This window comes from Spermophilus citellus (genome assembly GCF_964194105.1).
Source record: "Spermophilus citellus genome assembly, chromosome: 3".
NCBI classification, from domain to species: Eukaryota; Metazoa; Chordata; class Mammalia; order Rodentia; family Sciuridae; genus Spermophilus; species Spermophilus citellus.
The window spans coordinates 105,118,124-105,134,151 of record NC_138184.1 but is presented as its reverse complement, the minus strand read 5'-3'; the positions used below and the strand labels follow the sequence as shown (position 1 = coordinate 105,134,151).

The 16,028-nt window shown below is 44.7% G+C and overlaps 1 protein-coding gene across 2 annotated transcripts in view; it reads left to right on the top strand.

Annotated features, from left to right (window-relative positions):
* LOC308643674 (immunoglobulin lambda-1 light chain-like) overlaps positions 1-15,813 on the top strand; it is a 375,374-nt gene extending 359,561 nt beyond the window's left edge. Inside the window, exons 3-4 of one of the 2 annotated variants that reach the window (XM_081283732.1) lie at positions 12,853-12,892; positions 15,372-15,813. In XM_081283732.1, coding sequence (XP_081139858.1) covers positions 12,853-12,892; positions 15,372-15,691 — 360 coding nt within the window. In that variant the 3' untranslated portion in view covers positions 15,692-15,813. Of the gene's footprint in view, positions 1-8,415; positions 8,456-9,707; positions 10,150-12,852; positions 12,893-15,371 lie in introns of those variants that run through there. The other variant, XM_081283731.1, reaches the window with a different exon arrangement.
* The last annotated feature ends 215 nt before the right edge of the window (positions 15,814-16,028 follow it).

The window sequence follows — 16,028 nt, the reverse complement described above, 5'->3', positions numbered from 1 at the left end:
ACACACACACACACACACACACACTCGGGGAGAGAGTTGGTGTTGAGATTTTATTTTTTGAAAATAAAGTCATACTCTGTATATTACTCTAGAATTAGCTTTTTAAGCTATCTGTAATTGATTTTTCTAGATTAGTCCATATGAATCTTTGGTATTCTCATAAATAGCTATCTAAGGAAAGTTTGTATGTACCAGAATTTTGTAATCATTCCCCTTTTAAGGGTCACTTCAGTTGTTTCCACTAGAAAATACACAAGTGATGATGCATTAAAAATCTGGGGGTGGGGAGTCAGCATAGTGTACTTCTGTATCTCTAAAGATTAAATGCCTAAAAGTGAAAATTCTGGATCTCAGAGAATTCCTTTGAGATTTTGTAGGTAATTCCAAACTATTTCCAAAAGGCTGCTCCAATTTATATTCACTACAGTGAAAGACAGTGCCCTTTCTCCTACCTCCTTGCCAATAATGTGACGTTGTTGATCTTTCTTTACCCTTGTGTTAAGAATAAAGAGAATGTGTTTGATTTATTATTTATTTCATTATTGGTCAAATGTTTATCCTTTCTTATTTTTGACTTAGTGTATTCCTCCTGTGAATTAAGAAGTCATTATGTTGCCTGCTTTTTCACTCCATTGCTTGTATCTGATTATATTGTCTATAGAAACTTAACCCCTTGTTTAGAAAATGTGTTATAAATATTTTCCCTTGGTCTATTTTAGAACTTTTGTTTATGAGATCTTCCACCATAAAGTGGTTGTTAAGCCTATTGTGTCGCATTGGTTTAGCCTTTTCTTGATGGTTTCTGTGATCCATGCCAAGTTTAGGAAGGTAATTTTTATTTTGATATGATAAAATTATTCTTCTATTTTGTTCTAGTACTTTTGTTGGTTTGGTGCAGATGTGTTTAATTTTATCTGGAGTTTGTGTGCATAGGCATATAACTTATTTTATTTGCCAAATGGAAAGACATCTGTTGAATATAAATGAGATTTTTATCAAATGCTAAATGATGACTTATCACATTCTCTCTGTGGTTCTCTTAAAGTATTGGTTTATTCCTGCTTCCTTCTACTTTGTTTTGATTATTTTAGCTTTATGATGTGTTTTTGTATCTGCAAGGCGAAACAATGCATAATTATTACTGTTTTGCAAAATATCCACACATACTCTCCATCTTTCTTCCTGTTGAACTTTGGAATCAATTCCCTAATTCTCAAAAATCATTCTTTTGGTGTTATGTTTGTAATTTCTGGGAATACATGGTTGATTTGAGATGAACTGATACCTTTATAAAGCTCTGCACTTTTACCCAAGTACACAACATGCTTTCTATTCACTCACTTTTATGTCCACTAGTCAAGTAGTCTTGTATTTTATTCATTGAAACTCTAGTGTTATTTATAAATCTTAGTTATGTGTTGGTGTTTCAAATATAATTTTATTGAAATTGAAAATTTCCCACAATTTCATATCCTAAAGTGTTACTTATGCAGCAGAGAAATCTATTCATCTTTACATGTCACTCCTATGTTCAGCCACTTTAATTCTTGTATGGGTTTTAACAGTTCAACTAATTCTCTTAAGTTGGTTGGTTTGTTTTTTAGTAGACTAGCACATCATTTGCAGGAAACATTTTCACTCTCTTTTCTTAATACTTACAACTTTTTCCCCCTTCATCTCCTTACATTGGGTAGAATCTGTTGAATATTGAAAACTGTAAGTGAGCAACTTTCCTGGTTTCCTGCCACAAATGTTTTTTTTCCTTTACATATGAAGGTTGTTGTAAGTTTTGGAAGACACCTTTTAATAAGTTGAGGAAATTTCCTTGAATACCTTCATGCAAGGATAAATGTTTCCTCTCTTATTCATAAACAAGAGTTGGGTTCATATTAATATTACACTAAAGTCTGACTTGCCCAAGACAGGAGGAGTATAAGACAGACTGAGAAATGTCAGAAGAGCCACTTATCTAGAACAGGGAGCCGGATCCCAGCCCCAAAGACATACCACAGTGATTGAGATATGTCTTCTACACATATTCTACACTAATTTCAAAGAATCTAGGTGCATGTCTTTAATACAAACATTGTCAAATAGTCCTGATGCTAAGGTTAAAAAATGGTGATCCCAATGCAGTGAATAATCTTCCAATGTAATATAATATCTTTATTTATAAAGATAAAATCTCACTTGGCAAAGCCACCATCAATTCTTAGAGTATAACTTCTGCAATTTTCTTTTTATTTTTCTTTTGATTATCTTAATGGTACATTGTGTGGTGGTATAAGGATACACAAGGTGATTCAATCAGGGAATGACTAAGATGACTCCAGGCCATTGACTTGGAGACAAATTGCTGAAATGAGGACACTGCAGGGGATCAGATCTTCAAGGAAATGTATTTAGTTGGAAGCTGTTGAATTCCAGATGCCTGCAAGACATTCAAGCAAAGATAGGTTCAGGAATCAAAATATATGTTGATCTGTGGCTGAGAAGAAATGTCAGAGCAAGAAAGAGGAATCTGGGACCTCTGGGCAATTATGGAGTGCATCATAAGACTCAAATCAAAAAGAGAGGGAAGAGTACAGAGGAAAAAGCACCTGGTAATAGTCTAGGGTCATCAGCTATGCATGGGTCAGAGGGAAAAGGAAGCTATGGGAGCAAGAGAGTGGGCCATCTCCATAATCAATGAGAAGAGAATGACCAGAAAAAGGGAACTCCTGCAGAGACTTCAGGCTACTGGGAAAGACCTACAGATTGAGACAAGGGCCTTTTAGATCTTGACATAAGAAATTTCAGGAAAATATGAGTGTAAGAGCTAAGGGAGTCCTACCATGTTCCAGCATGCAAAACAGTGCCTGGGGTAGGTGGGTGTTTCAGAGGAATTTTGGATAGATGGATGAATGGATGGATAAATGGAAGTATGTATGGATACAAAGAGTGGTCTGAAATATCAGGGAAGGTTTCATGAATGTGGTGGGACTATGCTATGTCTCCACAGGTAGAAATGCAAGTAGAAGAGTCTCCATGTGGAGGTGCCTTAAGTCAGGCATGACCCAGTGTCAGTGGGTCCAGGGAAGAAACTGTCATGGCTGGATGATTGGGGTTTGTCTAAAGGATATTCAAAAGTTCTAAAATGAGGTCAGGAGAAGTTGAGCAAGTCCAAGTCAGCTCAGGACTCTCTCCCACCTCACATAGCCACTTAAGAATATGCTTCACTAAGGGATTCTTGGCAGCAACTGTGTTTAGCCTTTCTGTCAGCACTGAGAACCTCAGAGATAGGGGACATACTTGGGGTATCTCCAATGCCATGAACAATGCATGCCTGGGAGAGGAGATGAGTGTCTGGAGGGCTAGTCAACAACCTGAATTATGCCAAGGACACAACCCCACCCATCACACTCAATAGTTTTCATTCTTGCCCAACCCCTAGGGGGCAAACCCCAGGTGCTGACCCTGTGGGTTTTAGTCCAAGCCTCAATCACTGTGGTATGTCTTCGGTGGTGGGACCCGGCTCACCGTTCTAGGTAAGTGGCTCTTCTGACTTTTCTCAATCTGTCCCATACCCCTCCTGTCTTGGGAAAGTCTATTTTCCCTCTCTAAGGGCTTCTTACCCTCTTCCCTACCCTGTCTTAAGGACAGACCACTTACCTTTTTTCATGGGGTCTGGGGGAGGTTGGTGATTGCGTGGTAGCCAGCAGAAAGGGTCCCAGCAGCAGAAGGAGCCACCTTCAGATTCCAAAAGCAGGATATGGCCTTGTCCTGAAGGCCTGGGCTGGAGACAGGGACAGGGGTCCCTTTCCCTCCTCCGGGGCTGACAGCCAAGTGGGGACCAGGGGCCATGTTTAATTAGGGAGCACTAGGCCTTAGAGAGAGTTCACAGGCCCCCTGAATCCAGGCTGAGGGCTGGATGTTCATCCAGTTTGGGAAGGCTTCAAAGAATTCCCAGGGACAAGACTGGAGTTGGGACCCTAGCCCTTGGGCACTCAAGAGGTTATCCCAAATAGACACCACCAGAAGAGGAGAGAGAGAGAGAGAGAGAGAGAGAGAGAGAGAGAGAGAGAGAGATATCTGGCTCACTCTAGGATGCACCTGTCTGGTTCTCTGATGGGCCTTGAGGGCAGAGGGATTCAGAGCCAGATTAGACTAGGCAAGGTGTCCAGAGTCCAGCCTTCCCAGGGTGGTCCTCAGGAAGAAGCAAAGACTCCTCTTTCCCTGGAGCCCCTTAACGCTGGGGATTGAGACCTTGATTATTCATGCATCAGACTCTGCCTTCCTCAAAGTGCTTGTTAAATTCAGGAGATGATAAATGAGAAAGCAAATGGAAGGCTCACAGAACTACTTGGCTTCAAGGTGAATTCAAGAGTCATTAGGAACTATGAGGGTGGGTGAGGGCTTCTGTGCCCCATAGTCTGTGACAGTGAGCAGTCCCAGGCAGAGGCAAAGGGTCTTGTAATGAGGAGATGGCAGACTTGGAGGAGCCCCCACTTGTCTGGGTAGAGCACAACTCCTTGCCAAAAGAGCTGAGAGGACAAGGATGGAGCAGAACCTGATGTCAAAGAGGACAGGAGGTTTCAGGAACCCTGTGAACTGAGTACAGGCTCAAGAGTTCCCACACCCACCAGAACCATCCTTCCATCCTGGATGGACCAGGAACACTTAACAAAGGAGGTTCTGGGTACTAGAAGGATAAAGTAAGGTAGAAAATCTGGACTGATAAACAGCCTACAAAGGGGAAGGACACAGACTATCTGGGAGAGGTAACTTGGAAGGTGCTATCTATTCTCCAGATGGCTTAAGTTCACAAGAAAGGACAGAAAAGGGAAGGAGAGTCCTTGAACGGATAAGAAAACCACAATGAAAATGATTGCAGAAAATTTGGGGCATCCCCAACACCTGGGCTGTCCTCTGCTGACCCACACCACTTCTCTATCCACACAGGTCAGCCCAAGGCTTCCCCCTCGCTCACTGTATTTCCACCCTCCTCTGACGAGCTACAGACCAACAAGGCCACACTGGTGTGTCTGATCAATGACTTCTACCCGGGTGCTGTGACTGTGGCCTGGAAAGCAGATAGTACCACAATCAGCCAGGATGTTAAGACTACCCAGCCCTTTAAACAGACCAACAACAAGTACATGGCCAGCAGCTACCTGACCATCACGCCTGACAAGTGGAAATCTCACAAAAGCTTTAGCTGCCAGGTCACACATGAAGGAAACACTGTGGAGAAGAGTGTATCCCCTTCAGGATGTTCTTAACCTTTTGTCCCTCACCCCACCCTCATGATCCTGGAAGTGAAGGACCCTGGTGAGGGACCCCTCCTTTTCCTAGTCTTCCCACTAAGCCCTTCTCTCTGAACCCACTGACTGCTCAATAAAATATCCCATTGTGAATCAGAAATCTTGCTCTATCTCATTTGTTCTTATCTTTATTTTAGTTGTAATGGCCTCAGAGTTCTCAGTGTAGGGTGAAGGGTATCCTGGCACCCAGTAGGAAATGGAGGGCCATTTGGATAATCTTCTGGGGTATAACCCCAGGAGTATCCTTCCTCAACCAAATACCCATCTCCCCAACTCTCTACTGTATTCCTGAGCCCCCATCACACAGGGTCACACCAGGTTCCTCATTCCTAAATCTCATCAATGAAGACCTACTCGTGTATCATTTCACATTTCTAATGTGCCAATGGTGACTGGTTATGTCTCTAGGCAGAAAGGTCACTGCTCAGGGGCCTAGATCCCCTAAACCCTGGGGCTTGGGGCCTTGTTTACTCATCCTTCAGACTCTTGCCTTCCTCAAAGGGCATGCATGTGTGTTAAACTCAGGAGATGAGAAATGAGGAAGCAAATGGAAGGTTCAGAGAACTACTTGGCTGCTAGGTAAAATCAAGAGTCATCAAGGGCTGGGGCTGTAGCTCAGTGGTAGAGCACTTGCCTTGCATGTAGGAGGCACTGGGTTCAATCGTCAGCATCACATAAAAATAAACAAATAAAATAAAGGCATGCTGTCCATCTACAATTACAAAAAACAAATAAAAAATAAAAGAGTCATCAGAGTCTGTGAGGATGGGTAAGGGCTGCTATGGCTCATAGTCTGGAAGTGAGGAGCAGTACCAAGAACCCAGCAGAGGCAAGGCTCTGTGAGATGCCATCTCCTGCTCATCCCATCCACCAAACCCACCATAGAATTGGTGAGTGAGTTCTCTGTGCTGGTGGGCACTGTGAGCAGATATTTTATCCCTGCAGAGTGGCCTTGCCTACCTGGAAGGGAGAGGACTAGTAAGAAGAATGGCAGTTGGCCATAATGAGGTATTAGGGAGAAATAAGGGGGACTCCAGGATTTCAGCTGCAAGCTAGTGGCAGAAACATTAAGGTAAAGAAGACCCTTGATCCAAGGTCATGGTCTTAGCAGGAACAAAGTTTGAACTTTCCATTTCCTATGAGAAACCCTTTTGGGAGACTGTTAACCAAGTGAGTTGTCCATAGTTTCTTATCACCAGGGAATCATGGAAAGGCTTGGAAAATGAAATCTACATGTTCATTTCTCAGACTTTCACATTGCATGTCAGCTAAGTAAAGATACAACTTCTGCAATAGGGAAAACAGCTAATATAATAAAACAATTTTCCACGTTGTGTTGACCCTCTTCTCCACCATTGGGAGTCCTATAATATTCAGAAAGAGACTCATATTTCATGGAGCTAAGTAGGGGAACATAGGGTAAGTCAGAAGCATATAAGAATGATCACTGAATGATCCAATGGATATGAAATTATGCTTAAGGTTGACAATATCATGATGTTGGAATGAAACCCTGAAAGATTGGACCACAAGCTTCCAGGATGAAGAAGGTTTACAGTTAGATGATGGCTAGAGTTGTTTGATGGTCATCCTGTAAAAGGAGAAAATTTAAATGGAAATGGGTGAAAAAGATATGAAAGAAATTAAACAAGTGAGAAAAGGCACCAAATTAGGCACAGAATCCACATTCATTGATTGTCCTAAGGAAACTGTGTCAGAGATCAACTAAAGACAAAAATTGGGTATGAGACAGAATAAATCAGGGCAGAATGAATGTAACAAAATATCTACAAGTAAGGTTTAGCTTCCAGGAGGACTAAGAGCCCTCAGATTCTCCATCCCACAAGGCCCACTCCTTTCCTCTCTCAAGTGGCTCAGACAATCATGTGCACCTCTAGCCCAAAGTCAGAGACACACTCTCAGGGGCCATGATAATGGGTTAGGGAACCTAAATATGCATCCCTATCTGTCTCTATTAGTCCTCTGTACTCCAGATGCTCACAGGGCCCCTCTCTGAGTGTCCACCTCCTCAAGACCATGGCAAACGTACTCACCAGAGCTGCCAAGATGAAACTTGCAAACGGAGTTCTGGAGTCAAAATGGGACAGATAAAGGGGTCCTCCTGGAGCTTGATTATGGCCATCCCTGATCCCAAACCACAGCTTCAACATGCCTCAGCACTTAACTGACTCCAAGTCATGGATATAGAAGCTGAGACCATCCAATGACATATCAATGGCCTCAGTGGATACAGTGGGAGGATCTACCTCATCCAAAATCACTGTCCCAAGAATAACCTCCTCTTCATTTTAAAAATTGGTATTTACGATGAGAATTTTCAACACAAAAAGAAAACAGGAATAATAATGACTCCTATGGTTCTCATCAACTACCTATCAACATTATCAATTCATGGATGATTTTCATCCACCCACAAAATTAACATCACCCTTACATGATATTTTGAAATAAATGCCAGACATCTTCTCTTTTCATCTGCAAATATTCCACTTGTGTTCTGGAAAGATGAGACATAACTAAAATATGATTATCTAACCTAAGCAGAAATTTTCAATGATATCTTAATATCAAAAGTCAATCAGGGACTCACAAAATCTCTCCCAAATATCATACATGTATTTATTTTGTTCTGAGTATAGTGCTGTTGTTATAGTGCTAGTTCTTCCTCTGTGTGTTGGAAGCTGAAATGAGAGTTGAAAGGGTGCTTTCTGCATGTGGTCTTGACATCGTCATCTGCCATAGTCTCCACATCCCTCTGGTGGCTCCAGAACAGGCAGGAGCTAAGAGGAATGAGCTGTTGGTCCTATTACTTTCTCAGGTTCCCACACAGCTCATGGCCTCCCAGAGTTGTCACTGAGGACTTCTGTTTCTTCCTTTCCCAAAAAGTGGTTCTTCCATTGAGAACATGAAAAGATATAGTTGACATTTTGGTGAGGCCTTTTGCCAGGATGGTGGTTCCTGGGAAGGACAACATGTAGTGGTCATCACTCAGTAAGGGTAACTTCCCTTCATGCAGGTTGCACAGATGCAGCTGGTTGGGGGAGGGTCAGGGCAAGGCAGAAAGGGGTTTTTGCACGAGTCTGTGTCATAGTGTTGGGTGTTCGGCGGAGGGACCAAGTTGACCGTCCTAGGTGAGTGATTTTTTGCCCTCCTTTCTCTGCTCTCTCTAAGTTTGGGGACAATTTTCTGCTTCTTTATTCTTTGTCTGTGTCCTGTCTCTGTCCTGGGACAAGCATTCTCCCTGGATCTTAGTTCTGGGACACTGAACTCTACCCTATCTGTTCAGATGCTCGTGATTGTCTCAGTGGCTTGTAGGCAGATATTCAATCTCTGACTCCAGAGGCAGAGGACTGCACAGAATGACCTACTAAGATTCTATTGTCTGTCTGACTGTCTCTCTGTGTTGGCATGCTGGTCCATAAGAAGTGCTCTGATCTGTTCTCCCTTGTTGGGCACTTTTTGGTCTAATTAGTTTGTAAGGGGATAAACTTCAGGCCCTATCTAAGGGCAAGAGGAAATAAAAGACATTGTGGGACTGAAAAATGGTGAAATCAAAGACTTAGGACACTAAGGGACAACATGTCATAACTCAGCTCAGGCACCCTGTACTGTAAACTCAGGATCAAAGGTCAGAAAGGAGGTAAGAGGTAGAAGGGACCCCAAGCCTTCAAGTACTGCCAGGGACAGAGCCCAGCACACACTGGGTTTCAGGAAACTTAGGAGGAAGAAAAGAAGAGGAGACTCTGGATAACAGATAGGCAGGAGAAGAGTGACTGAAGATGAGAGTGGTGGAGGTGGGTCTCCACAGGGCACATGCTGCAGAAGCATAGGCTCCTGAGTTTACATATGAATAGGTCCCAATACAGGAAACCTAAAGATATGACCTGTAAAAAGGAATTCTGGTCTCTGCAAAAAGGAGGTGGGCCAAGCCAGACAGACAGACTTCGAGGAACAAAGACCCTTACCCACAGCAGAGACTCAAGAAGAAAAACATTAGGGTGAAAATGGGTTCGTCAGTAAAAACTCTGGCCCTCAAAGCCAAGGAAGAAGGTCAGAACTCACTCATAATAAACTTCCAGAGAACTATAGAAAGAGACTACAGATGAACCAGAAAGATGGCAGAAAGACACATGGCAGAAAGGAATGGGTGACATATTTGTGACAAAGCCCAAGATATAAGAGGTACCAGGTAAGGTGATACACAAGTGTCCTGGGTTGTTTAAAGGCTGTGAACATGGGGAATAGCTTGAGGAATTCCCCAACACACTTCTATATCACACATGCTCCAACAGAGTCCCTGAACAAGACCCTCCTCACACACTAAGTGTGTGTCCCCGGGTGGACACCAGAACACTGATCCCTTTTGCCTGGTCCATCTTGCAGGTCAGCCCAAGGCTGGGCCCTCGCTCACCCTGTTCCCACCCTCCTCTGAGGAGCTCCAGAGCAACAAGGCCACACTGGTGTGTCTGATCAACGACTTCTACCCGGGTGCCGTGACCGTGGACTGGAAGAGAGATGGCACCAAGGTCACCCAGGGCGTGCAGAACACTCAGCCCTCCAAACAGACCAACAATAAGTACATGGCCAGCAGCTACCTGACTCTGACAGCAGATGAGTGGAGATCTCATAAGTCATTCACCTGCCAGGTCACTCATGAGGGGAGCACCGTGGAGAAGAGTGTGTCCCCTGCACAGTGTTCCTAGGTCCCAGACCCTCACTCCACCCTGGAGCTGAAAACCCCAGGGAAGCTTCTCTCCTCCCACCCCTACCATCCCAACCCTTCTCCCTCAACCCAGAAACCCTCAATAAACATTCTCCTTTTCAACCAGAAAACATGGTCCTGTTTATTTTAGTTTATGCACTTCCCATCTTAACTTTGACCATCTCATCAAGTGTACACAATTAGACCTTGAGACCAAACAGCCAGGAAAGGCTCCTGATATTACCCTGGCAGATCCACAGGATTTTCTACAGCAAGGGAATGGCCCTCAGCAGGAACCCAGCCTGCATATTTTCACCTATCCACCCTGTGCTTGTTCCTCTTGTGCAGACTTGTTCACCTCCCCACTCCCAAGGATCAGTCTCTCCTTGGATCCCCAAGGCCTCCGGGAGAATATGTGAGCTCCCTTCCCTGGAGCAGTTTGGACATCACTCCCCCCTCGAATATCTTTTCATCTAAGGTCTAAGCCCCCATCACTGAGGCCATCCCTCCTTTGTCTCCCTTCCCCCACCTGTAATCCCTGTCCTTGCTGCCTAGAGCCACTTGCTCTTTCTTCTGTGACCACCCTACTCCTACCTCACTGGGGACACTGCCTGGACCCCATAGCACTGCCCACTCTTGGCCCCATAGCAATTCTTAATAATATATTCAGTCCATGAGCCCCTGGTGAGTCATCCTACAGTCCCCTCTTGGTACCACTCATCTATGTGTGTCCCTCACTTTTCCAACTATTTTCCAGTCCCCTGAGAGGCAGGAATCAGTATTGCTTCTAACGGACACACCATAGATGCCCTAAGGTTGTCAGTGGGTTTAGTGTGTCCAAAGACATTAGCCACATTCTGAGATTCTTCCATGTGCTTGTGTGCAAGCTGATGCACCTTCTTAACAACTTGGTGTAGGCTCCCTGCTGTTGAATCAACACACACACATAAACATATATGCCTGTGAACAAACACGCACCTTTCCACACAAAATGCATATAACAAGCTCATACACTTCCTTATACATTGTCATGTTGAGCACCTCTCTGAGAGAATCAGGAAGATTCCAGGTTTCAGGAGAGGCAGTAAGGCTCCCTGGTGTCATGAAAACAGATCACCTAGTGTCCTGGAGTTCCAGGCTAATGGTCTCTGTGGTAGGCCACTCACCTTGGGGAAAGGCAGGAATTTTCTGTGCATTCCAAGAGTGACATAGAGGACAGCAGAAAGCTTGGGAAAGGCGGTGCTCAGGGAGCAGCAGGTGACTTGGGAGAACTAGGGAGGTGCTTATTGAGGAGGACACTTCAGGGATTCTAAGCAGCCAGGTGTGAGTCCCCCTGTGAGTTCTACAGGTTAATGGGCCAGCACAAGGCAATGCATCGAGGGCCTGGTGCTGGGAACCCATTCTGTTCATGTCCTTCCCGTGAGGCTTACCATGTGTGTCTCTAGGCTGTAGGTGCACCCAGTGATGGTGACAACATGACCAGAGGCTGACTGATTCGTGCACAAAGGACATGGTGTAGCAGGTATGTGCACAGGTGAATGTGTAAGTCAGAAGGAGGTCAAGGGGAAAGCAGAGGTACCCACACTTAGAGCTCATGGAATAAACTCTATTGGAAGCAAAGGAAATCTACCAATCACCACCCAGGAATCTGGGCCATTCCAGTTCTGAAGAAGCACCCTGCAATTCAAGGAGGGGCCACACACAGAAACAAGAAACAAACAATGCACCAAGGGCAAGGTCAATGGATGGAGCTCAGGAACCTGCAGCAGGACCTGGGACCTTGATGGGAAATGTGATTCTCTATCCAACCCCCAAATTCCCATTCATACTTTCATCCCTGTCAGTACAGAAATCTGTAATCTTTGCCCTTCCTCCTCATCTGTCACAACCTCCTGGCTGAGGATATGGGGGCATACAGAAACCTTCTCATAAGTCCCAGTTGCACACAGAGTTCAGAGCTCCAGTATCTCTATACAGGAAATATGCTGCTCCCCACTTGCTGTTCCTCCTAATCTTCCTCGTCCTCCTGTTCCTGACATACTCAACACCAGCCCACCTAGGCCACCCAGCTTCTTCCCCACAATACCATTAGCTGGGAACACTGATTTCACATACAGAAATTAAAAATAACAGAAATAATCAGTGTTAAATATATTACCTTCTAGTTACATTCTTAAAATGGCTGCCATATATTTCCCTTAAATTAGGATCATCATTCATAAGATTTATATTGCTATTATAATGTTGTATTATTAGAATATTACATGATGGGTGTTTGTTCAGTATATTCTTGGGACATACTTTTGACTATTCTCTGAATATTTAGGAGAGAACAATAAATCTTGGAAAACATGGGTGTATTTGAGTCATCAAATATATATATATATATATATATATATATATATATATATATATAGAGAGAGAGAGAGAGAGAGAGAGAGAGAGATTCATCCAATCAGTAATTTTAATATTTTCATATTTTTTTGGAAATTACAAAAAAATTATAAAGATGAGGAGAAAGTTATCCAGAACCCCATCACCTCATATAATTGCCATTAATTTTTAACAAATTTCTACACTTTCATTTTCCATATCATAATAAAAATATATAAATGAAATTAAATAAAATCCTTGCCATGACTCTGGTCAAATTCCACAGCCTCCAAAGAGGTGATGTTCTAGGTCAAGCAAAAGCCACCAAATCTCACCCACCCATGCCCTGAGCAGCCCCTGTGAAAGGAGGCTGAACCCTGGGCCTCTGATGCAGCTGCAGGAGGGTCTGGGCCATGGTGCAAAAAGGGGTTTATGTACAGATCTATGTCACAGTGTGCTGTGTTCGGCAGCGGGACCAAGTTGACCGTCCTTGGTGAGTTTTCCCTTCCACTCCCTTTTGGGGTCCAAAGCTAAATTAGGGTAGATTTTTCTCTCCTTTCTAGCTTTTCTGGAGCTGAGGTTTCAACCTGTGCAGGAATCTGTTATCTTTTCCCCTCCTCATCTGCTTACTCATTTTCTCCAGTCCATCCCCTATTCTGAGTTACTTTCTGGGGCAGGATAGAAATGACCATTTTCTGTACCCTGCTGGGAATTCTCTCTGGCCAAGGAACTCTCTCATGGAGTTTTCTTGTCTGAACTTCGGAATATCCACCCCCTCCATTTGCTGAGGTCTCTGAGCCACAGGGTTCAGAGACACCAAGTGTCTCAGGCTAAGCTCTAGGGGTATGGGGTCTTTAAAGGGGGAGGGGAAGTGCTTGACCTCCCAGGGTCTATGCACCATGATCCCACCTATGGCTGTTTCCACCCATTGAGGAGAGATTCAATGGGTGGAAGGGGACTTGGAATGAGGGAGAAGGAAATAGAAAGGAGACAGGGATGGAGAAAGAACTTTGTGTAGAAAGGTGAATCCAGTTGTTGGGTCCCTTCTCCTGCTGCCCCACTAGAGTTAGGATGCCTGGCCAGGTTGGGGTGAAGGACTCACAAGCTAAATGTGTCCACTCTCCATCCTACAACTGGAGGGGAGACCCAACAGAAGATTCCCAGGGAAGACATCCTGCTAGGCAGAGATAACAGGAACTGTTGGGACAGGAGTTGTCCCAGGACTGTCACATCCCCCAAGAACTTCAGATAATAGTGTGACACTTTAGAAGTCACAGCCCCAGGCTAAGTCCCAATTCCATGGAAACCCTCAATTTACTGGACTCCTTGGGATCCAGACACAGGGACTGTCACTTCCACTTGGGGTAGGCAGCCCAGAAGGGTCCTGTGGGCAGAGGCTGCAATAAGGGTGCCAAGGGAATATGTGAGCATGAAATGGGCACTTCCTCTGTTTCTCCTTTTCCTAACAAGTGATTCTTCCATAGTGAAGAGAAATACATGCGGGTGATCTCTTAGCGAGGCTTTTTCTCAGGACAGGTGGCACCTTCCAAGAATGACACCATGTACTGGTCATCTTTCAATGATTTTCACCTTCTTCTCATGAAGGTCTATCAGATGCTGCCTCCAGCACAGCTGCAGCTGGGTCTAAGGGGGTAGGGATAGGGAAGGGAGGGGTTTTTGCACAATCTTGTGTCACAGTGCTTTTGTGTTCGGCGGAGGGACCCGGCTGACAGTCCTGGGTGAGTGATTCCTTATTCCTCTTTCATTGTTATCCATGAGGATTGTAAGAGTTTTCCCTGGTTGTGTTCTTCTGTGTCTTGTCTCAGGCTGGAGTTAAACATTCTCCATGGAATTCGGCCCTGGGGCACTGAACTTTCCTTTTCTGTTCAGAACCCAGCAAAACTCAAATAGTACCCATCACCCTTCAGCTCTGACATCAGAGGAAAGGAACTGGACAGGATAACCTTTGGATACTCAGCTGTCTTTCTGTCTCTTTATGGCATATTTTTTCCTAAGATGTGCTCTGTTGTTTCATCTTCTGTTGGCCTAATCCCTTTCTGATGAACTGTGTGAGTATATGCACTGAGGCACTATCTTATGGGGAAGAGGGACCAGGTGCTATGAGGAGCTGAAATTAGCTGAATTAGGAAAGAATTGGAACACCTAAGGCTGGGAAATCAGAGGTCAGAATATCATGTGCCAAGGCTGTAAGACTCAAGAAAACAGAACAAGAAACAAGGTAGGAGTTAGAAGGGATTCTGAAGCCTCCATGGGTTTCTAGGTAAAGGGCCCAGAGCTGTATAGGGACTCATGAAACTTAGTCAAGAGAAAGAAAGGAGGAGAAGACTGTATCTATGATGCTGGGTACACATTCACGGAAGGGCATGATATGGCAAAGTGAGCTCCTCAGAAGTATGAGATCCTGAACTTATAGAAAATAGTTCCCAGTGCAGAAAACCTGTATCTGGCCTGTAAACAAGGACTCTAACCTTGAGGCCATGCCAGACAGACAGACTTTTAGGAACAATGACTCTTACCTATGGCAGAGACTCAAGAGGAGACTCATAGGTGTGAAAATGGGCTGCTTAGTAAAAACACTAACCATCAGAGTCAAAGGAATCAGGTCAGAACTGACCCATAATGGAATGCACTGGAATCCCAGAGAGCTCAGAGGACAGAAAGAGATGACAAATGGGCCAGACAAGATGAAGGAGGAGTCAGGACAGGAATGCAAGGGTGACATATCTGTGTGAAAGGCTATGGTCTAAGAGGTGCCAGGTAAGGTGAAACACAGGTGTCCTGGGTTGTTTAAAGGCTATGAACATGGGGAATAGCTTGAGGAATTCCCCAATACACTTCTGTATCACACATGCTCCAACAGAGTCCCTGAACAAGACCCTCCTCACACACTAAGTGTGTGTCCCCGGGTGGACACCAGAACACTGATCCCTTTTGCCTGGTCCATCTTGCAGGTCAGCCCAAGGCTGGGCCCTCGCTCACCCTGTTCCCACCCTCCTCTGAGGAGCTCCAGAGCAACAAGGCCACACTGGTGTGTCTGATCAACGACTTCTACCCGGGTGCCGTGACCGTGGACTGGAAGAGAGATGGCACCAAGGTCACCCAGGGCGTGCAGAACACTCAGCCCTCCAAACAGACCAACAATAAGTACATGGCCAGCAGCTACCTGACTCTGACAGCAGATGAGTGGAGATCTCATAAGTCATTCACCTGCCAGGTCACTCATGAGGGGAGCACCGTGGAGAAGAGTGTGTCCCCTGCACAGTGTTCCTAGGTCCCAGACCCTCACTCCACCCTGGAGCTGAAAACCCCAGGGAAGCTTCTCTCCTCCCATCCCTACCATCCCAGCCCTTCTCCCTCAACCCAGAAACCCTCAATAAACATTCTCCTTTTCAACCAGAAAACATGGTCCTGTTTATTTTAGTTTATGCACTTCCCATCTTAACTTTGACCATCTCATCAAGTGTACACAATTAGACCTTGAGACCAAACAGCCAGGAAAGGCTCCTGATATTACCCTGGCAGATCCACAGGATTTTCTACAGCAAGGGAATGGCCCTCAGCAGGAACCCAGCCTGCATATTTTCACCTATCCACCCTGTGCTTGTTCC